The following is a 22,195-nucleotide window of genomic DNA, read 5'->3' as shown; positions in this document are numbered from 1 at the left end:
AAATGTGTCACACTTCCACATTATCAATTTTGCATATAATAAAATAATATTAAAAGAAATAATAAAAATAAAAAAGACATCAAAAGCTGTGCAGGCTGTCATTTTCATCAACTTGTGCAGCTTTCTCTCTCATTAGAGCATCTACATCAGAGGAGAAATAGGGGAGAATTCACTACTTTTGAGGCCAAAATGCCATGGTGGCAGAGAGAGAATCAAGAGAGAGAAGGGGTGGGGAGCATCTGCAAATGTGTTGGGATATTACTCTGCCTAAGAAAAATAATTAATGATGAAGGATAAAGAACCAATAGAGAAATGACATGCTTATTTTTTATATAATTTTTTTTTATAAAATCAGTTTTGATTTTTTTTTCCCTCCCCTCCCACATTATTCTCTTTCCTACTCACTCTTACATTCTCCCCCTAATAACTCCAACTGATAAGGATGCTCTTAGCAAATTATCTCTCTTATTTCTAATTTAGCAAACTCTCCCTCCCATTTCAATACACATTAGCATAAAAAAAAATAAAAAAAATATATTCTCTCTCTTCCATGTTATTTAGAAAGGAGTAAAATTTTGGGGTGGGATTAGCTTTAGCGATTATGCATCATTTTTAAAAATTCTCAAAGGATATATCAGTAAAAAAATCTTTTTTTTTTAAATAAAATATTTCGTATAATTTAAAATTTAATATTAATGTTTAATGTAATTGGCAATTGCATTGCGCTATCCATAGGCAATTTATTGTGTGAACCCAGTGCTGTGTGGATAATAACAAAAAAAAATATTTTTAATATATTAATAATATATTATTTGTGTACTGAATGCGTATTATACAAAATAATATATTTTATGAATATAATGTACATTTTTAATATATTAAAAATATATTATTTATGTATTAGATATACATTATTTAATAATATGATCCTTCTATCAATCTTTGTGCTCAATCTTTCTCCAATTCTAAACCTAATAATAATGCATTACTTTTTAATAACAAAAATAATGGATATAATAAAAAGCATTGTGGAATGATTAACATGACTAGCCACAAATATATACAATAATATTTTATAAGTTTACTTACCTCATTAATAATGGTACTATGGTAGGTAGTAACGCAGTCGCTTTCCTCACTAGCTATGGATTTGGACTACCCATAATTTTAACAAATTTTATTAAACAATATTTCAAATTTGCCCCCAAACTCCCCTATCAAATATGTCAACAAATTATCATTATACTAAAATGAACATTTAAAAGTGATTCAACTTGCAATATAGACTATTGTTCAAAATATAATTTGCTTGTAGAGTTATCACTCCATACAGTTACTTATTGATATGTACGCACTCATGCAGCTTTGGTCTTAGCTATTGTTTTTTATGTTTAATGATGAGAAAAACTCCTAAATACTATGTGAGAATGTGCATGGGATAAATTTTACATTGTAATCCAAATTAATAAAGAATTACAATAAGATAAACCAATCTAAATTGTTAATAGTTGATTGGTTCAAATTAAAAAGACCAAGACAAATTGGCCCGCCAACCTAATGTTTGTTATACATCTTATCCAAAGTATGTCATATTAGTAGGGAATAGTAGATACTAGAGAGTAAAAAATGAAAGTAAAATAGAATATATATACTATTCGCTCGACTAGTGATAGGCGGCAATTTATATCGTGGATCCAATACACAAAATTTAACGTTATAATGTACAGAATTTATGTTCATAATACACATACACATAAATACAAGATAATGAAGACACATAAACACTTAACATAATACATATAATTCATATGCATAATGTACAGAGTTCATGTTCACTATATCATGTTTATGTGTATATGTATTATAAATATAAATTTTATGCATTATGAATATTAATTCTGTACATTATGAAGTCAAATTATGCGTATTGCACTATGGATCCTGGTTCACGATATAACGATCGGTGATAGGCCTAGGCTTGTACTGCACATTGTGGGCCGACAACAGTGCGTATGAGAAGGCCCATATGACATCCATTGAACCCAGCCCAAAGGGCCTACGTCGGTGTTCTGAAACCGCTCGTTGGTAAGCGCGTGGAAAGTGCAGACATGTTCATATTTTGTTTTCTGTTTCTTTTTGAAACGTTGCGACGATTTGGCTTCGGTATTAGAATCCGGGGAGTGATCTGTTGTCTTAGAAAAATCAGAAAATCATATGTACGTACGTGTATGCTCTGTCGGGTTCAGACGCACATCTTTGGGTCTAGGATTTTTAATACGATATTAATTAGCTAGCTTTGAAATTTGAATTTTTTTTTTTATTATTTTTTATTTTTTGTTGATTAAAAGAAATGGTGGTGTTTCAAGTCGAAAATACTAAAAATAAGGTAACAAATCGGCAATAGTTCAATGACTTCTAAATGATTTAGGGGTTAGTTAAATTAGAAGTAACGAATACAGTTACACAGGTTTATGTTTTCTATAATGTTTGCCGGCCTTCTGAACTAGTTCAGAGATTATTGCAGTAAGTAGTTCACCCAATTAAAGCATATGCAAATAGCAAGAAGCTAGACAATAAAAAACACATGCACAGAGTTGGTAACTTAGTTCGGAGAATTCAACTCCAACATTTGAGGGACATCACATGAAATGATTGTCAGATTCTTCATAGATCTCCCGATCACTCGAATTGAGGCTACCCCTCAATTGCAGCTGACTTGCGTCAATTTCATGTGAATAAACAACTCGTAAATAGCAACAAGGATGATGGTTGACTTGATGTAGAAATCTTTATTAGCTCATGAAAGGTTATCAAGCCATTCAGATTAGTTCACTGAAAAACTCTCTCAAAGTGTATATGATCCTCTATGTAAATTCTTGATTGGTTGGTGAAGAGAGGGATAAGGTCTTAAGTAATCGATCTCATAAATATCTTAACTGAATAACTTTCTTGAACTTCTAGTTGAACTGGATAACTTCTTAACTAGTAACAATTATTTAACATGCAAGGTCGCACCTTTTGGATAACCATTTGAATACAAGGTAGGATAGGGTATATATATGTTTGGTCGCACCGTACGTACGCACGTAGGTGAGAGGTCATATCCGTACAAAAAGAAATTAAAGTACATTATATTATATTATTTAGCGCAGCTGTGCAACATGTGGGACTGACAACGCTAAATGCATGCTCCCATGTTTGACTTATAAGCAGAACGTACGTACTAGCAGCGTCGGATTAAATGAAAAGCTAGCTAGAGATAATCGCCGACGACATACAGCGTATGAAGCTCTGTCAGCGTCAAATTAAATGGCTTTTTTCTGTCGTGAAAAAGGTCAGCCTTCTGAATTATATATACTATTATTATTCCACTACGGTCATGTCTGACCCAGATTCCGTCACTCAATATATAATCCCCCGCCCCCGGCCTACTATACGTCGGCGAAAAAGCATAAAGGGCAAACAGCTAGCTGGTCAGTTTAATTTCGTTGGAAAACAAATAATAATAATGCTGAAAACACTCCGCCGCCCCCGGCTCTTTCCAAAAGCCCACGACTTCGTAGAAATGCACGTCTGAAATTTACCAAGCTAGCTTACCGCATGCATTGTCTCCGATCCAACATAAACGCATATAATGTATCTAGCTAGGCAGCTAGCTACGTTGTGATCATAATTCATGAACAACGTCTGTGCGTACGTGCGTGTATATATATAGCATTTGTAAGGTTGTGAGTTCGAGCCTTAGTGGAGGTGTTATTGGTTATTTGTGTTTCAGTAGGTTGAGAAAGTATATGAACAGATACTACATTGTAATAGAGCCAGTAGCATCTTAATTATGTTATTATTATGTTGATCGATTTTAAAGTTTATTGTTACTTGTATTATTATTTGAATTTAAATTTGAAATAATTACTTTAATTATATAACTAACATATTTAAATAAAATTTGTAAATAAAATAACAGGTAATATTTGTCAAAAGTCTCCACTGAAAACTTATTTATTTGAAAAATATTATTTATGTAATAATTATGTTTATTTTATATTTAATTTCTTCTTTTTATATATGTGGAGTCAAATTAATTATAATTGAAGTTTAAATGAATATATACACAAATGATATTAAATATAAAACTTCACCAATAAATTTGAACAAAATAAACTTTTTCCCTACTTCATTTTGCTTTAATATATGAGATAGAAATAGAGATATAATAAAATATAATTTATAAAATATGAATACACATAATAACTTCAAAATATATATATAAATATATCTACTCACACAATTAATGCATTTATACTTGTTGATATTGTTTCTATCAAAATGTATTCACACGGAAAAATTTTGTAACCATCATTTTACTTTAATATATATAGAGATAGAGATATATGATTACTAAACTAATGTAAATACCAAATACGCAATATTAAAAAAAAAAACTTTAAAAGAAGTCAATGACAGCACCAAAACCAACTACTTAACTCGGTTATGGTTTACTTCAGTGTTGAAACTTGCAAAATTTAAATTAGGTAAGGAAAAAAAATAAAAAAAATAATTAGAGCACTGACCTAAATCATATCCATCAAGAAATGTATATCCAATTACATCATTAACTCAACTTGCTAGTAAAGCTTGAATTTGGGGATCTGCCGCCCTCCAACCATTTTTTATTTTCATTATTTTATCTTCGAAACCTAAAACATATATATATATATATATATATATACACTTGATTAGTGTCAGTGTCACGGTGTCACCTGCATGCCACAGACCTTACACAGTTACACGCCTGCAAGCCCCGTAGCCATGCACCGACTTCATTAATTAGGTAGGTGACAGCTTCAATTCGGTTAAAGTTAATTGTATATTTCGACAATATTGACGTTTAATTTAAATGTTATGTGTTTTACCTTTTGTTAAATTTTCGATACTGTTATTCTTCCGTTAAAACACATGTCATAACTTTAATCCGATCAGAAAGTGTTATCGCATCATAATCACATGAAGCGTCAACATCGAAAGGACATTTTGCCATAATAAAATCGTCACATAACCTATTTTTGACACATTAAACATGTTGAGAGCTCGACATGTGTTCCTCATATCTTCCTATATATATAAAGCGTATTAAATGTAATTGGAAGGGGACCTATTAAGTGGGTTAGACGACTTGTCTTAATACATTCCGATCTCAATAAATTAAATATGGTCAAATATACTTTTCAGTCATCTCCGACTTAAAGGGTAACGTAACGATTGTCCCGAGGATGAATTTTTAGTAATAGAAACGTCTTAGGGAAGTCACTGGTCTACCTTGACCATGATCAACCAACCTTAATTTAAACTAGATACATAAGTGACTCAAAAGTCATGTCATTGTCCAATCGCATGGTCAGATCTATAATGACACTTGGCTCCATCGTTGGGATTGCTGAGTACGCAATGGACATGTGTAGACCATGTCGAGGCATCGCCGCGTATCTTAAAATATTCTATAAAAGGTCTATTAAATGCATCATTAAAGGGAGAGAGAGGGATAAACGCGCTCTATAAGCAATATCTTACTCGGTTAGCTATTGTGACTTACAAGAATTTGCATCATCAACAACCATTACAATGCTAATTGATTCTTCTGTCTTTTTGGGAGTTGTAAAATATGTCCAAGTCTAGAGAAGACAACTGTATTCAAATTGATTGAATGGTTGGGATAATAATTATAAATTTTTAAGTGATTTATTGAGGTTATTAATTTGTACACATTATGTATGAGTAACCTTTAATTAGAATCACAAAATATAAATCAGTTTTCACCATTCATACATTTTACATTCTGATCCGCATTGTTGGATTTCTATTTTCCCTTCTTGTATTGCTTCTTTATTATAATAAATCCTTTGGAGGCGAGTTTTCAAAAAATTTGGTTGAAAATTTCAGCTTGGAAACTTCCTCCTGCAGTCAAGAAGTGGAACACATGGTTGGAAAAGCTCTCTCTCTCTCTCTCTTTCACCTCCATTTTTTCTAAATTTAAATTCTTTCCACCACCTACTATAAATATGGTTTAATATTGGCATATATCAAGGGACAGCTAACGTACATCATAGCAGCTTTTGGGCAGGAAGAGATAGAGAGAGAGAGGGAAAGAGAGAGAGAGGAAGCAAATACAATTTGCCCAAGCCACTGATTTCTTGGATTCAAAGAGAGCCCCCTTTTCATCTCATTCTTCCTTAAAAATCTACCATTTTTAGTTGATCCCAGAGCTCACATTGCCTGATTTTATTTGTTTCAAGCAAAACCTTTCCTTTTAACCCTATCACATTGTCATCTGGTTAGGCATTCTCTGACAAGGTAATCAAAAATGTTATCTTTATTAATGTCTTTGTGCTTTGAGCATTGGGTTTGGGTCGATTTAAGGTTTATGATAGAGTCATGAATTTCTGGGCAATTGGTTACAGACAAGGCATTTCTGGCATTTTTTTGTTTGAATGTGGGGGGTTTGATTCATTTCCATTTTAATGTATTGGTTGGAAAATCCAGTCTGCATCAAACATTGGCTGAAACCATTAAAATGTTTTCTTTTTCTTTTTCTTTTTTCTTTTCATTGTTCTGTTGAATGAATGTAATGATTCATTTGAACATTGGGTTTTGTTGCTTTGAAATGAATTTTAGGCAAATGGGATGAACCTTCAAACCATGACAATGGAGGTACCATATCAATGTGTTATAAGATCAAACCTAGAAACTTATTATTGAAATTGCTTTCTCTGTGAATGTCTCATGGTATGATTTGAATCCTTATCCCGCCATTGTGAAACTAATTCGGATTCGAGGCTCGGGTTGCTCTTGCAGAGTTAGAGTTTGATCCTTAGGGGAACGCTGGCCTAATTTTGCAAAAAGAAAAAGGAAAAAAAAAAGAGTAATTTTTTAAAAATTGTTTCTGCTTTAGATAGGTTTTCCTCCTAGTTATTGATCATCTTTCTATAGGCCTTTTTGGTCTTTAATTTTTCTTCTTTAAATTTTGTTGGAAAAACTGACACCTTCATCAATTTTTTGACAGATCTTGAGAATTAATCTTTGGAATCCAAATCCACCCCAGCAGTTTTTGCAGTAAAATGGGAATGCCTTTCTCTAGACCTTTGGATGATTTGGATAACAGGGTGGAATCTTATTTAGTGAGAACTATAAGTTTTGGAAGCGATGGCGTGAAGGCCACGGTACAATCCATAAATCTCAGCGATGGTGATCCCGAGTCTTCCATGTTAAAGTCTCTTGGCTCAGGGAAGGTGATCCTTGAAGGGTCTCTAAGCTTTAAAGGCAGTGAATTGGAGACCAAGATCTCGTTGGTGTCTCCCGTTTTCCAAAATAAAGAGATGGTTAAATCAGACGCTATAACTTGTGAAAAGTTGCCTACACCGGATAGCCCGAAATTTCTACCTCCCAACACCTCTAACCAAAGAAACCTGGCTGCCCTAAAGTTGCAGAAAACGTATAAGAGTTTTCGCACGCGAAGACAACTGGCAGACTGTGCTGTCCTAGTAGAGCAAAGATGGTAAGTACCCATTGCTTATTATGGGATCTTATACGTCTAGGAACTGAATTTTTCGATATTCATATAATATAATGCTTCTGGTTAAAAAAAGTACCAAAATTGAACTAGAATTCTCACATTTATTATATATATAAGGGAAGGTTTCCAATTTCCATAGAGGCTTCATAGAATTTTCTTGATTCCTGCATGAGTTTGGATTCTGAGTTAGCGTGCTTGGGGTAATATGTAGGTGGAAGCTTTTAGATTCAGTTGAACTCAAGAACAATTCCGTTTCCTTCTTTGACATTGAGAAACCTGAAACGGCTGTTTCTCGTTGGTCAAGAGCAAGTGCAAAAGCTGCTAAGGTAAGGATTGGGTTTCCGGTTTCCCTATTCTTTTAATATACTCGGGATTTTATTTAGTTCAAAACTTGAGGTTTTGCTCATTTGAAAGGTGGGAAAAGGTTTGTCGAAGGATGAGAAAGCACGTAAACTTGCTCTGCAGCATTGGCTCGAAGCAGTAAGTTCCCTTTGCAATGAAAGTTTGTAACTAAGTTTTGTTTTGTTGGGATTTTTCTGATGTTCCATTACTGTGAATAGATTGACCCTCGTCATCGCTATGGCCATAATCTTCAATTTTATTACGCCAAGTGGCTCCAGTGTAAAAGCAGACAGCCCTTCTTCTATTGGTAAGTTTTTGCTTCAACTCGCAAAAGATTGATACACACTTTGCTTTAAGCTTTAGTTAATCAAAATTCCTTTCCCCGTTTCCCATTGCAGGTTGGACATAGGTGAAGGTAAGGAAGTAAACCTCGAGAGATGCTCGAGATACAAACTTCACCAGCAGTGCATTAAGTATCTTGGACCGGTAAGTTTCTAGTTGTTCCCCTTACATGATTTATGAAAACCATGATTTAAGAACGATATTCACCAATGGTTTAACGGGATGTCACAGGTAGAAAGACAGGCGTATGAAGTCACAGTGGTAGACGGGAAATTTATGTACAAGAAGAGCGGGAAGCTGCTCAACACAACGCAAGGCCCCAAAGATGCCAAGTGGATCTTCGTGCTTAGCGTGTCGAGGGTCTTGTACGTTGGAATGAAGCACAAAGGAACATTTCAGCATTCTAGTTTCTTGGCTGGTGGCGCTACATTGTCTGCTGGGAGATTAGTCGTCAAGGATGGCACTCTGAAGGTACATATGTTTGTTAACTGTCTTAACTGTTTACCCAAGTTGTCTGGTATGCTGATTATCGATCTTTTGTTGTTGTATGGTATAGGCGGTGTGGCCTCACAGCGGGCATTATCTCCCAACCGAGGAGAATTTCGAGGAATTTTTGTCTTTCCTCGAAGATCATAGTGTTGATGTTTCTGTTGTTCAGGTATAGATAGTGAGAACACTGACTTATAATTATAATGCCTTTCTGATACCAAATTGAAGCATGTGCTCCATCTCAACTAAAAGTCTAAGCTGACAGTTGGATTGCACATTAATGGCTATATGCTCAATATCTTTCTCTCCAAATTTTGCAGAAAGCTCCAAGTGATGAGGATGAAGAAGCCTTCACCATGAAGGAGAAAAGTCTGAGCCTTCAAAAGCAATCCAGCGAAAACGCTTCGAGCAAAAAGTATAGCGAGGATAATGCAGAAAACCGGGATGCACCAAAATCAAGACTGAGGCCAAACATCGCGAGGCTTGAAATCCCCAACCGGGAGGACATACTCAAGCTGTTCTTGCGCCAGCCAGCTGCAAAAACACCATCAGACGGGTACATTACAGCAGAAGAAGACTTCCCCGAAGATGCTGCAGACTTCTCGGTCGCCAAGCCTAACCTGTTTAGAGGCGAAAACGAGGAGGACTACGAGGAGCCTGTCCCCGAAGAAAAGATCATCAGGAGATTGAACTCTCAGAGAGGGATGAAATCGTACCAGCTCGCCCATCGTCTATCCTGCAAATGGACCACAGGAGCTGGACCGCGAATTGGCTGCATGAGGGACTACCCGTTGGAGCTCCAGAACCGCGTGTTGGAGGAGGCGCAGCTGTCGCCTAAAAGCGCGCATTTTCCCGCCCGGAGATCGGCTCATTCCACTGCCTCCAGCCTCATCAGAAGTCCAGTGGCATGGAACAGTCCACTTGCACCAAAACCTCGGACCCCCTTAGTGCTGTCACAAAGAGAGGCAAATATCATTCCTAGTATTTAATGGAAAAATATATGAAGTAGGAACACATAATATGTCTTAGGATGTTCTTAACATTTCTTTTGTGCATTCTTTTACTATTGTTTTGTAAATCTAACAAAAAAGAAACTCAATCTTCTTACATTATAATTATTATTTATAATAAAAACAACAAAAATATAAAATAAAGTCTTGAATTCTATAGCCATGCATGTTTCTTGAGTCTTTCACATCTTATTACATTAGTGTATTAGACTGCACTAGATGAAGCATATGCCCAATACTTAATTGTGTATCATACACCCATTTTTTTTTAGATGAAGCATATGCCCAATACTTAATTGTGTATCATACACCCATTTTTTTTTTTTTTAATTTTTTTTTACGAGGGGACTCGTAGACACTACTCGAAAGTGTGCCCTTATCCTGTCTTGTGACCTTAGCCGACGAAAGATTACAAAGACATACTTCGTAATTACGTAAATCAATATAGGTTACCCATACCTGACCGACTTAAACCAAGAAAGTCAATAGGTTACTCCTATCGTGAGTCGAACTTGTAACCTTGTGCACACACCCTTAATGGTTTGAGGTGGTGTACAACTATGCAAAAAAAGCCAATTGAACAAATTTAACTGGTAAATAGGCCTATTTGACACTTAATTTAGTTCGTGGTGGGAATTGAGCCCTTCGCAGTAGTAGATGAGCCTATTTGACACTTCTGCCTAATAATAATAATAATAAAATAAATAAATAAATGAAGTGGAGGGAGGAAAATTCAGGGGAGCAAAATAGAAACAAGAGAAAGTTGAAGGCTCATATAATAAAATAAGTAATATGACAAAATTAAAGAATTGGACACCGGAGCTCCACTGAAGCTGTTGGTTCACAAGCTACTCGTCCCCGCGCCTCTAATCACCTCAATTTCTGGTTTCTGTGTTTCTGGGGATGGAGTTAGCGTGCTCATCTTGTTCGTCAAGTCGGATTTCATCTGTGTTTAATTACAACGGAACCCCTTCGTGTTCAAGAAAATTATCCATTTGGTCCACTTGCAAAGCTGCTAACTTGGCCCTACTCAAACCTTCCAAAACCTTGCGCTCTTCAGTTGGGCTTCACAATTCCAGAACCTTCTCGAAAAATGCTCCATTCGGAATGTATAGACGCAGCTCCATCTGGGTATGTCCTGTCTCCCAAGTCTCAATTGATGGTGTGCTGGTTTTTTTTTTTTTTTTTTTTCATTAGTTGATACTAGGATTAGTGTCCATATTTTTGTGAAGATGCAACATAACATTTGTCAAATTAATGAATTATATCATGGACGGTTCAAAATGACATTCAAATTATGTATTTTAATTAACATATTATATACTTTTAATAGATTATGTATATGTAAATAAACTGAAGATACATAATAATATGGCAATTGTAAGGGTACATAGTTTATTAATTTAAGGTATGTTAACTGTAATAGGTACATAATATGTTAACTGTATGTACATAATATTGTAATTGGAGATATATAATTTGAATGTCGTTTTGGACCAAGATCCGCAATGCAACGGCAGCAGCTCTCAAAGTGAAGAGCTTTGAGAGGATATGTATACAGGGCATATATAGATAGAAGCAAATTCTTATTCTTGCTGTCTTCATAAAGAGACTGAGTCCATGCTTTTACCTTGACAAATTGCTAACCATGTTTTACAACATCATGCACTCAACGTTTTCATCTTGTCTGGGGATTAATGATATAGCTATTTCTTTCCATTGATATAATCGTGTGATTGAAATTTTTGATGATTGGGATCATTAAAATGGATTGGTTAAATTAATTAACATTGACATGGAAGATATTGCTGCCAGGCCTGCTCTCAAGTTGGCGATGCCGGATCTGCCCCAATTTTGGATAAAGTTTCGCAGTTCAAAGATGCCTTTTGGAGATTCTTGAGGCCCCATACGATACGCGGAACAGCATTAGGATCTGCGTAAGTTATTATGATTAGTTGACGTGTGCATACTTTAGTGAGCTCTGTGATAGTTACTGTGGATATCCATTCACCCTGGTTTTCTTTTGCAGTTCATTGGTAACGAGAGCTCTAATTGAGAACCCGAATCTGATTAGGTGGTCATTGTTACTCAAGGCATTTTCTGGACTCTTTGCTCTTATATGTGGCAATGGTTATATTGTGGGCATAAATCAGATATATGACATTGGAATCGACAAGTAATAGCAAACACTAAAAGCTTATTTCTTTTCAGTATTATTGTTAGATTGTTCATCTTGCAAAGCTGTGTATTCTGCTGAATTTTCTTTTGAGTAGGAAAGCTATCTATGTTCTGCCCGTTTTTCGTTCATAGGAGTAGCATTTAGATGACATGATAAATCGTTCATAGTATATAATGTTTGCAGGGTAAACAAGCCTTATTTGCCTATAGCTGCTGGAGACCTTTCGGTTCAATCTGCATGGATCTTGGTTATATTTTTTGCTGTGGCAGGACTGTTTATAGTTGGGATGAACTTTGGTTCGTTCATTTGTTCTCTTTATGCTCTTGGTCTCTTCCTGGGCACCATCTACTCTGTACCCCCGTTTCGCTTGAAGAGATTTCCAATTTTAGCATTTCTAATCATCGCCACGGTGAAATTCTTACTCCCTCATTTTATTTTTCCAGTGTTTCTTATGTGGCAAATATTGTTACACTTTTAGAAAAGTTCTTCAAAAGATATCAGCCTATATACACACACTTGTTAGTCTTGTTCTATAAACCGAGCACTTACTGATTTGTACACTGCAGGTACGGGGTTTTCTCCTTAATTATGGCGTCTATTATGCCACAAGAGCAGCTCTGGGGTTAAGCTTTGAATGGAGGTGAACCGAAGTATTTTGACCATACCATCAATGTTATTAGAAGAAAAAAAAAAAAAAACGGAAACTGTCCTTCCTCTTGCTTGGGTGCTCCTAATGAGCACAAATTCTCATACAAAATTGTTGAGCATATAACCATTAATGTGCAATCCAACTATCAGCTTAGGCTTTTACTCATTAAATTTAACTTGGTCCTCCTTTTTGCATTTAAAATCTCTGATTAAAATGCGTGAAATTCAACATTTCCTAGTTTACAATTATCTTATCCTACTTTAATTCTCCCTGCAGCTCACCCGTGGCTTTCATTACAACTTTTGTCACGTTATTTGCTTTGGTTATTGCCATAACTAAGGATCTGCCCGATGTAGAAGGTGACCGAAAGTAAGTTTCTACATGTCTGCCATCTGGCACTTTCTCTGTTTTTTCTTTTGGAATCAGACCACGAGGTGTCCTGAGCAGGCCCTAACTGTAGTTTAGCTGTCAAGTATATCTTGACGTATTTATTTATTTTATTGAACTCTCTAGGTTTCAAATTTCTACTTTCGCTACTAAGCTTGGCGTGAGGAACATAGCATTCATGGGCTCGGGGCTCTTGTTGGTAAATTACATCGGTGCTGTATTGGCTGCAATTTACATGCCTCATGTGAGTCCATCTTTGTTTGAGATTATATTCATGTAATTGCATCGAGTATAAAATTCACACTATCAGATATTGTGTCGATCTGAGAGGTCCTGCTGACCTACTTTGCTTTTTATGAACTCTTCGTAGGCTTTCAGGAGCCGGTTGATGATACCATTTCATGCAGTCTTGGCAGTATGCTTAGTTTTCCAGGTATACTTTTCATTGTTTAATCTCGCCAGAAGAGAAAACGGGTTTGGATCATCATCATAAATCTCTACTTGTCATAAAACCGCTTATGTGTTTATTTTCAGACCTGGTTACTGGAAAAAGCGAACTATACTAAGGTGAGAACGCCATACTATTCTGAACAGTCGAGTGCAACTGTATATGAGGTTACCTAAAGACGTTTCGTGGTTTTTGCAGGAAGCAATTTCAGCATTCTACCGGTTTATATGGAATCTCTTCTACGCAGAGTATTTGCTATTCCCTTTCATCTAACGTGTAAGTTTCATTAGTGTCGGGAAATTTTTTCGAGGGCCATGGTTTAGCAGAGAAAGAGACAGTGTAGTATCTGTTTTATATATTTTCTCAATTAGTTGTAGCTCAAATAGTCAATACTTCACCACAGAGAAAGAGACAGTGTAGTATCTGTGCAATGTGTATACTATAACTAGTTATAATTAATAAAATTTAAATATGTTTTCGAAATTACTAAGTCGTTATAAATAATTGTAGAAAGACACAATTTTTATTTAAATATGTTTTCGAAAGTTGTACCTGTACAAGTTGAAATAATGCTTAATACCATTTCTTTCAAGCACATTAAATCAACAAAAATAAAAATAAAAATTCATATAAATAATTATAATAATTCCAAACCAATCATGATGCACCACTCTAGAGAGTATTTAATTTTGGGTCAATGAGGGAAACCACGTACAGTCGCAAATCCAAGTCCACGGGTATGTATTACACGCTTCAACCTTAAAATATTTTTTTTTTTCGGAATGTACAATGAAAACAATGTAAAACCAATTTCAATATATAGCACCTTCTATTTCACCTTCTGAAATGACTCAATTGATACCAATTTCAATATATAGCACCTTTTATTTTACCTTCTGAAAACGACTCAAAACCAATGGCTTGTGATCCTTAGTTATGTTCTTATAGCAACGCCAAGGTTTTGATTTCCACTACTACAATATTATTCTTAATAATTCCTAGTTCCTAAACCACTATTTGAATTGGTTTATAGCTTGTATTATTTATTCAAGTTTACAATGGACAACCCGGTCCCGATAAAACTATCAAATTGTTTAATTCAATTTATCTATATATTGGGTTGATACAAAATTTAACTGTTTCTTGAATGTGATGTACAACAAATTAATTAAATTGTATAAGCAATTCATTTGAGTCTATTAGCAACTTAATAATTAGCATAAGAATGGAAAACATACGAAGCGTGCATGCATGTTTGGAAAGCAACGTTCAACAATCGAATTTAATTGAATTGCCTATAAATATGCATGTCAGCGAACCATTCATTGCATAACAAAGCTCCAAGAAAAAAAATGATGAAAGAGATAGTGATTTTGTTTGCACTGGTGTCGAATACTCAGGCCCGGATTTTGAGCTGTGCAAGCTGAGCTACCGCACATGCCCCAAATTTTAGAAGCTCAATATTTTATTTTTACCTAGTTAGTTTAGAAATAAAAATTAAAAGTTTTTAATTAAACTTAAAAGACTTTATAAAGAAATGGTAGGAACATTTATGTTATCCTTGCTTGAATTCGAGTAAATAATTGTCCAATTATCCGTGCGATGTGCGTGCAGTTTGCGTGCGATGTGTGGATATTTTTTTTTTTGTTATATATTTAGATAATAAAATTACGGTATTAGTTTTATAGATTTTAATTTTGATAGGGCCTTATTTATTTATCCGAACAGGACCACAAAAATCTAAAAATCGGCCCTAAATGCATGCATCCAGTTTAATACGACTCATCATCTTGCCCTACTTAACCAGCTTTTGCTGGAATGACCAAACTATAGCTATAGAAATTCAGACCAAGGCTTTTGGCAACATGAATGGGATGGGCATGGGAAGTGTTCTTATAGTCTTTTCGATCAAGAGGAATACTTTACCAGAACATTACAATTATTTAATATGAATAATATCCTTCTTGCATTACAAATAAGACACGTTATACCCGGAGTCAATGTTACCGTGGCCTTAAATGTTACCGTGAGATTTCAGTGTACACTAATATAATCTCTAATACCTTCTACCTCACAGAGGTACAGATTTGTTTTAATGCAGATGCCACGAGATTGATTAATTGTATGGGTTATTTGTATGGCCGATGCCCCCCTCAAAACATATATTTTGCTGTGTAAGGGGTATGATATTTCAATTCAAGGCTTTTATCTTTAATAATATTTATGCAATTCAATAAAATGGTTTGGCTTGAATTTGTGTCTTATTATCAAATTTGCAATAGTTTAAGATGGAATTGATTAATAAATGTGATAAGTATAAAGTTTGATGTAAACACTGTACTATCAAAACTATCAAATTGTTTAATTCAATTTATCTATATATTGGGTTGATACAAAATTTAACTATTTCTTGAATGTGATGTACAACAAATTAATTAAATTGTATAAGCAATTCATTTGAGTCTGTTAGCAACTTAATAATTAGCATAAGAATGGAAAACATACGAAGCAAGCAAGCAGGCGTTTAGTTTTATATTGTTTAATTAACTAAGAGTTTAATTTCTTTTTTTACATCTAATTGACTTTTTGTTTTTGTTTTTTTGTTTTTTTTTTTTTTTTTTTGACCATAATGCATCCAGTTTAATACGACTCATCATCTTGCCCTACTTAACCAGCTTTTGGTGGAATGGCCAAACTATAGCTATAGAAATTCAGACTAAGGCTTTTGGCAACATGAATGGGATGGGCATGTGAAGTGTTCTTATAGTCTTTTCGATCAAGAGGAATACTTTACCAGAACATTACAATCAGGGTCGGTTTTAGATTTTTGTGGCCCTGTTCGGGTAAATAAATAAGGCCCTACCAAAATTAAAATCTATAAAACTAATACCGTAATTTTATTATCTAAATATATAACAAAAATTTTTTTTATCCGTGCATCGCACGCACACTGCACGGATAATTGGGCAATTATTTGCTCGAATTCAAGCAAGGATAACATAAAAAAAAAACATAATCAATACAACTCAATTCATCAATTGCACTATATAGTATTCATTGTTATAATTTAAAGATTATAACAAATCTTTTCCGTGCAACGCACAGGTAAAAATAGACATATTATGGAATAATAATAATAGTGTGCACAAATTTTGAACCTTAGACCTCAAAGTTAAAATACAATAAATACATGTTCCTACCATTTCTTTATAAAGCCTTTTAAGTTTAATTAAAAACTTTTAATTTTTATTTCTAAACTAACTAGGTAAAAATAAAATATTGAGCTTCTAAAATTTAGGCCTCTCTAAAATTTGGGCCCTGTGCGGTAGCCCAACTTGCACAGCTCAAAATCCGGGCCTGATTACAATTATTTAATATGAATAATATCCTTCTTGCATTACAAATAAGACACGTTATACCCGGAGTCAGTGGCCTAATCTCTCTCTATGAAAATGCAATTAAAGCGGCCTTAAATGTTGCCGTGAGATTTCAGTGTACAGCAATCTCTAATACTTTCTACTTCACAGAGGTACGGATTTGTTTTAATGCAGACGCCACGAGATTGATTAATTTGTACGGGTTATTTGTATGGGCGATGCCCCCCTCAAAACATATATTTTGCTGTGTAAGGGGTATGATATTTCAATTCAAGGCTTTTATCTTTAATAATATTTATATATGCAATTCAATAAAATGGTTTGGCTTGAATTTGTGTCTTATTATCAAATTTGCAATAGTTTAAGATGGAATTGATTAATAAATGTGATAAGTATAAAGTTTGATGTAAACACTGTACTTTTGTTATGATCTAATGACTAATTGTGGATCGGAGTTTGTACTATATGTAATTATTATGTAAACAAACTTATTAACCACGTATATATATATTCTTAAACACTTGGCCGGGATACTCCGAGCACCAGCATGCAGAACGCTGCGCTCCCGGAACTGATAACTCTTCAGTTTCACTATATATGTCATTGAGAAACGAAACCAATTCTATATGCAAGTAGTGCAGTTGATTTAATATTGAAGCCTAATTATTATGCCATGTAGCTTTTAAGAGTGACAATGAGAAACCATCAGGCTCTTATAGGAGAATAATACAATGAACAACTCCTTTTTGGATTGAGGATGTGGTGGATTAAGTTAATCTGCTCCGCTTATCCTTACTGCTGGATGGTTTAATTTGTTGATATAGTGATATGGAGTGAAAGATCAATTACGGAATGCAAGACATGTTTTTGGATGATGGTAGAAATGATACCATATACAATTAGATATGAGTCAATAACACCAAATGCTACAATTGCGTGAGTGAATTTCAGTTTTCGAAAACAGGGAATTAACGCAAGTAAACAGGTGTATTTTGAAGATAATGTCCTCGATCACCAAAACGGATGCCCGGAAGGCACAGGCAAACTCGGCATTGAATGATAATGATGATGATCTAGTGCAGTACATCGTGACTAATCACCCTGTGATTGTGATTGTTTGTTGTTGGACAATTATCCATTTATTTATCCCTTTTACAAAAATTTTATTCGTACTTTTCTAATCCATTTTGGACATTAATATGTTTAATTCATGATAGGACATTTTGTCTATTTTATTTTTGGATGACGGTTTTAATATTCACATGAATATTTAATTTTATTCTCAAATCATTTTATTAATATATTCATTAAAATGCTATTATGATTTCTATTATCGGCTCTTGGTATCTATTAGAACCACATTACCTATGCCTAGTTGGTTGATTAATTGAGTGCTTCATGTTATTGACTATAATTATGTTAATGAATTATTATTTTTAATGATAGGCAATATAATCACGTTGCATAATGTTGTTATACCATGTCAAATTATAAAATGGAAAGTGGTAAATGACATATTTGAACTTAGAATATATTATATGCATTTGCATCCAGTTGATGCTTAGAATTTGAGAGCTTAATTTGAGTGTGCTGATTAACACATGATAATTATTTTTGTCACAATTTGTCTTATTATGCATTGTGTCTGTGTATATAATGAAAGAAAGATGTGGCATAACAATTATTTGCTATAGGCCATAAATATTACATCCTGTAAATAAACTTGATTAAAAAAAACATGATCCTGTTAGGTTATACCTGTTGTTGCCAAACCTTAAGATGCTGCCATGTTGAAAATTACATGATATGAGTCTAGTAGTTGTGACCTACATCACATTATATGTTTTAAGTGGAGCAGTAACCCAAATATTGCATATAGCTTTGTCTGTCCGGGATACAATGGTTATAGAAGTAAAGAAGACGAAAATGAGGGTCGTTACATATTGTATGTAATTTCTATTGATCTAGTAGCCCAAGAATGGAAGTCTGTTTATTTAAGTAGAGATGGGAGGACCATTAATATTCTTTCAAACTCAGATGGGTTTGTTCAAGTTTGCAGTGAGACTCAGACGAACAACATTACTTTGGATTCGGCTCTTGGTCCGGCAAGAAAGAATTATTTTCATTTGAGATTTCATATACCAATATAAGGGAAAGAAATAGTTCCATCACATTGAGATTTCAAATTACACATGATATATATGAATAAATTTGCATACACCCTCGAGTGTAGTTTTCCTCGTTACCCACTAATAATAACTCCCTCCGTCTCATTCTATGTGTCTCGTTCGATTAATGAAGCTTGACTGAAATTATTTTTAATTTAATTTTTCATAATATTAAATTTAGTATTAATATACAAAATTTATATATTTAGAAACTACACTAAAAGTACTTTTAAACACAAAAAATCAAATTTAAAAACAAGTAAAAAATAATAAAGAAATTAAATAAAGAAGAAAGACTTGTGTTGACAATAGTAAGTAGGACCGATAAAATGAGAGATAAAATGGGAGAGGGGGAATAATATGCTAGTAATGCCTAATAACATTTCTTTTGGGTTCCTCCAGATCCTAATGCAAAACCTTATGTCCCGGTGAGTATATATGTTATTTTTTATTGTTTAACTAAGATTTCATTTTTTACCCTCATTATTTAACTCATTAACATTTTCCAGTCACTTTTTGCCGACAATGTGGGCGGAATGATCAAAATTAATAAAAATTAAATAATTAAAGTACTAAATTAACAGTTTTAAAAGTCATAGATTACAATTAACAAAATTCCTATAATTTCAGGACCAAAATTGAAATTTATTCATTTCTTTATTAATAAAATAAAAAAAAAAAACTCCAATCTGCGGATTTCGTGTATATATACACCCCACCATTGAACTCTTTATTACAACCACAGTACCAATTTCAATCGCGCCGCGCCGGAAACCTAACCCTCAACAGACTTGCAAATATCTATCACAAATGGAGAATTGCAAATTACCCAGGGATGTGCTGATAGAGATTTTATCCCGAATACCGGTAAAGTTTTTGATGCGATTTAAATGTGTTTGTAAATTTTTCTATATTCTGATAAAAAGAGATCGTGACTTTATGCATAAACACTACGAGATTAGTCGAGCAAAGAATGATGATTGTGCTGTTCTACATTTTGAACCTTATTGTTGGCCAGATTTTAATGAGATATATAATTTGGTTTACAAAGAATCTGCGTCTGATGAGATCGGAAGTATAAAGCTAGACATACCAAATTCAACAACATCGTATGTCATATGTTGTGATGGCATGTTATGTTTGATTCTTGGCAGAGGTGATTTCACTCTCCAATATAGTGATGCTACAGACTTGATTTTTGATTTTCTGATATGGAATCCATTTACTCGAGAAACTAAGAATTTACCCTCTGTTAAGGTACCTGTCATAAAAAAACCTGTTAGATATGGTATATTTGGAGGGTTTGGATTTGGGTTTTCTAAAAACATGTCTGTGAAGATTGTGATGCTTTGGTATTTTGAATATAACATTATTGAAATCCAGGATAGCTATGAAATTGTAATGGTTTGTAGCCAGATTGGTGATTCTTCATGGGGTTGGAGACAAATTGAAGAGGGTCCGCATGTTCCTGTGCATTCTAATCAGAGTTTTTATTTGAAAGGGAGGTATTACTGGCGGTCTGGTGACCTGAAAATTGGACGTTTGGTTTGGTTTGACTTTAGTGATGAAAATTTTGGGATAATTGAGTTCCCTACTCGTTGCTTTGTTGCTTCGGTTACCATCATGAATGACAACATCGCTTTACTTAGTTGTGAGGGTCCAACGGTTGGGGGTTTAAGTTGGGAGGGTCCAAAGGATTGCGTCGAGATTTGGTTAATGAGTGAGAATGAAAATGATAGTAATATTTATTGGCATAAGCATGCAAGCATAAACTGCACTACAAGTATTGAGTATTGTAAGTATTGGAGTCCTCCAATAGGGATTTGGAAGTTGGGAGGTCGTGATCATTTGCTCGTCTGTCCGGAATCCAACGGTTATAGGAGTAAAGAAGACGAAAATGATGATCGTTACACATTGTATGTAATTTCTATTGATCTTGTAACCCAAGAATGGAAGTCTTTCTATTTAGATAGATATGGGAGGACTATTAATATTCTTTCAAACTCAGATGGGTTTGTTCAAGTTTGCAGTGAGACTCAGGCGAACAACATTACTTTTAGAAAGCATTATTTTCATTTGGATTACGTTGGCCCGTATCTGTCTGTAGTGGGATATGCTCGAGTTTTTAGTGAGAGTTTAAAATTACTTTAATAAATATATATATATATATATATATATATATATATATATATATATATATATATATATATATATATATATATATATACTCCGTAGTTTGTACCTTGTTACTTGACTATGCAAGGATCTATATACTACTTTCTCTTTCTACAAATCTTGATATATAATAACGTTTAATGTTAATTTTAATTTCATTCTTGCATAACTTCTCTCTCCCGCAAGAGTATATTTAAAGTTTACATTCATGCCAGATTAAACTTTCCCAGACGAGCCACACAACTCGAATTATGAATGGATGGATTCCAACATTCAATTCACATTGGCAGGTCTAGGTATATGCATATCGCATCATCAGAGTGTGATTCTTTGTAAATCAAGTTAAATACTAGATTAGGCCGGGGCTCGAGAACAGTATTGGCAGGCTCAAAGTCGATAACAGCACATTGGCTCGAGACTTTACCAGTAACTTCGCCAAAATGTCAAATCAGTGTATCCATTTTAAAAAATCAAACAATTTAATGCTCGAATCTGTAATACTGGCTATTTTGAATTTTGAAGCAATAATTGAATACAGGATTGGAAGGATATGGTGTACCTTTAGTCGAAATAAATAATAAATGTTCAACATAATATGACAACCATGGACTATCTATCTATATATATATAAAACTAAAATCCTCCTTCCTAAATTTTCCCCCCAAAACTTAGGGTCATTTATGTAATATCTAAATTTATTTAATTAATAATTAATAAGTATAGTAATTATATATTATTCATATCCGATTAATTATAGAAATTAATTTACATGTGAATCATAACTTACCAAATGAATTACTACACAATCTTACCTAATTAATTTATAGTACCGTAAGTATTATGTCCAGATTTATATATACTCAATAATCAATCAATAGAATCAGTTATTAATAAATTTACCTTATTTTACGTTATAATTGCTCCATAAATAAATTCATAATCAGCCATAATCTACAATTGCAATTGTACATCGAGATTTCTCTATAACCATCCACATAATCTGCAAAATAATCTTTATTTCTGCAAATAATAATGCTCCATAACCAGCCACATAATCTGCAC

At 34.0% G+C, this 22,195-nt stretch overlaps 2 protein-coding genes across 3 annotated transcripts in view; both read left to right on the top strand.

Moving 5' to 3' along the window:
- Window positions 1-5,977: 5,977 nt before the first annotated feature.
- Window positions 5,978-9,847, top strand: LOC109181068 (IQ domain-containing protein IQM6-like). The gene is made up of 9 exons (XM_019330824.1): window positions 5,978-6,348; window positions 7,058-7,549; window positions 7,779-7,893; window positions 7,982-8,047; window positions 8,128-8,216; window positions 8,308-8,395; window positions 8,483-8,722; window positions 8,808-8,909; window positions 9,061-9,847. Exons 2-9 carry the CDS (start codon window positions 7,113-7,115, stop codon window positions 9,727-9,729), a joined length of 1,806 nt encoding a protein of 601 aa, XP_019186369.1. The 5' UTR covers window positions 5,978-6,348; window positions 7,058-7,112; the 3' UTR covers window positions 9,730-9,847.
- A 712-nt stretch (window positions 9,848-10,559) lies between these two features.
- LOC109181711 (homogentisate solanesyltransferase, chloroplastic) overlaps window positions 10,560-22,195 on the top strand; it is an 18,946-nt gene continuing 7,310 nt past the window's right edge. Inside the window, exons 1-10 of one of the 2 annotated variants that reach the window (XM_019331603.1) lie at window positions 10,560-10,881; window positions 11,566-11,687; window positions 11,780-11,926; window positions 12,113-12,338; window positions 12,496-12,569; window positions 12,855-12,947; window positions 13,092-13,209; window positions 13,336-13,398; window positions 13,500-13,532; window positions 13,612-13,712. In XM_019331603.1, coding sequence (XP_019187148.1) covers window positions 10,654-10,881; window positions 11,566-11,687; window positions 11,780-11,926; window positions 12,113-12,338; window positions 12,496-12,569; window positions 12,855-12,947; window positions 13,092-13,209; window positions 13,336-13,398; window positions 13,500-13,532; window positions 13,612-13,686 — 1,179 coding nt within the window. In that variant the 5' untranslated portion in view covers window positions 10,560-10,653 and the 3' untranslated portion in view covers window positions 13,687-13,712. Of the gene's footprint in view, window positions 10,882-11,565; window positions 11,688-11,779; window positions 11,927-12,112; window positions 12,339-12,495; window positions 12,570-12,854; window positions 12,948-13,091; window positions 13,210-13,335; window positions 13,399-13,499; window positions 13,533-13,611; window positions 13,892-22,195 lie in introns of those variants that run through there. The other variant, XM_019331602.1, reaches the window with a different exon arrangement.

This window comes from Ipomoea nil, unplaced genomic scaffold, assembly GCF_001879475.1.
Source record: "Ipomoea nil cultivar Tokyo-kokei standard unplaced genomic scaffold, Asagao_1.1 scaffold1043, whole genome shotgun sequence".
Classification (NCBI taxonomy): domain Eukaryota; kingdom Viridiplantae; phylum Streptophyta; class Magnoliopsida; order Solanales; family Convolvulaceae; genus Ipomoea; species Ipomoea nil.
Note: the sequence above shows the minus strand (reverse complement) of the source record. Positions and strands in the feature narration are given on the sequence as shown.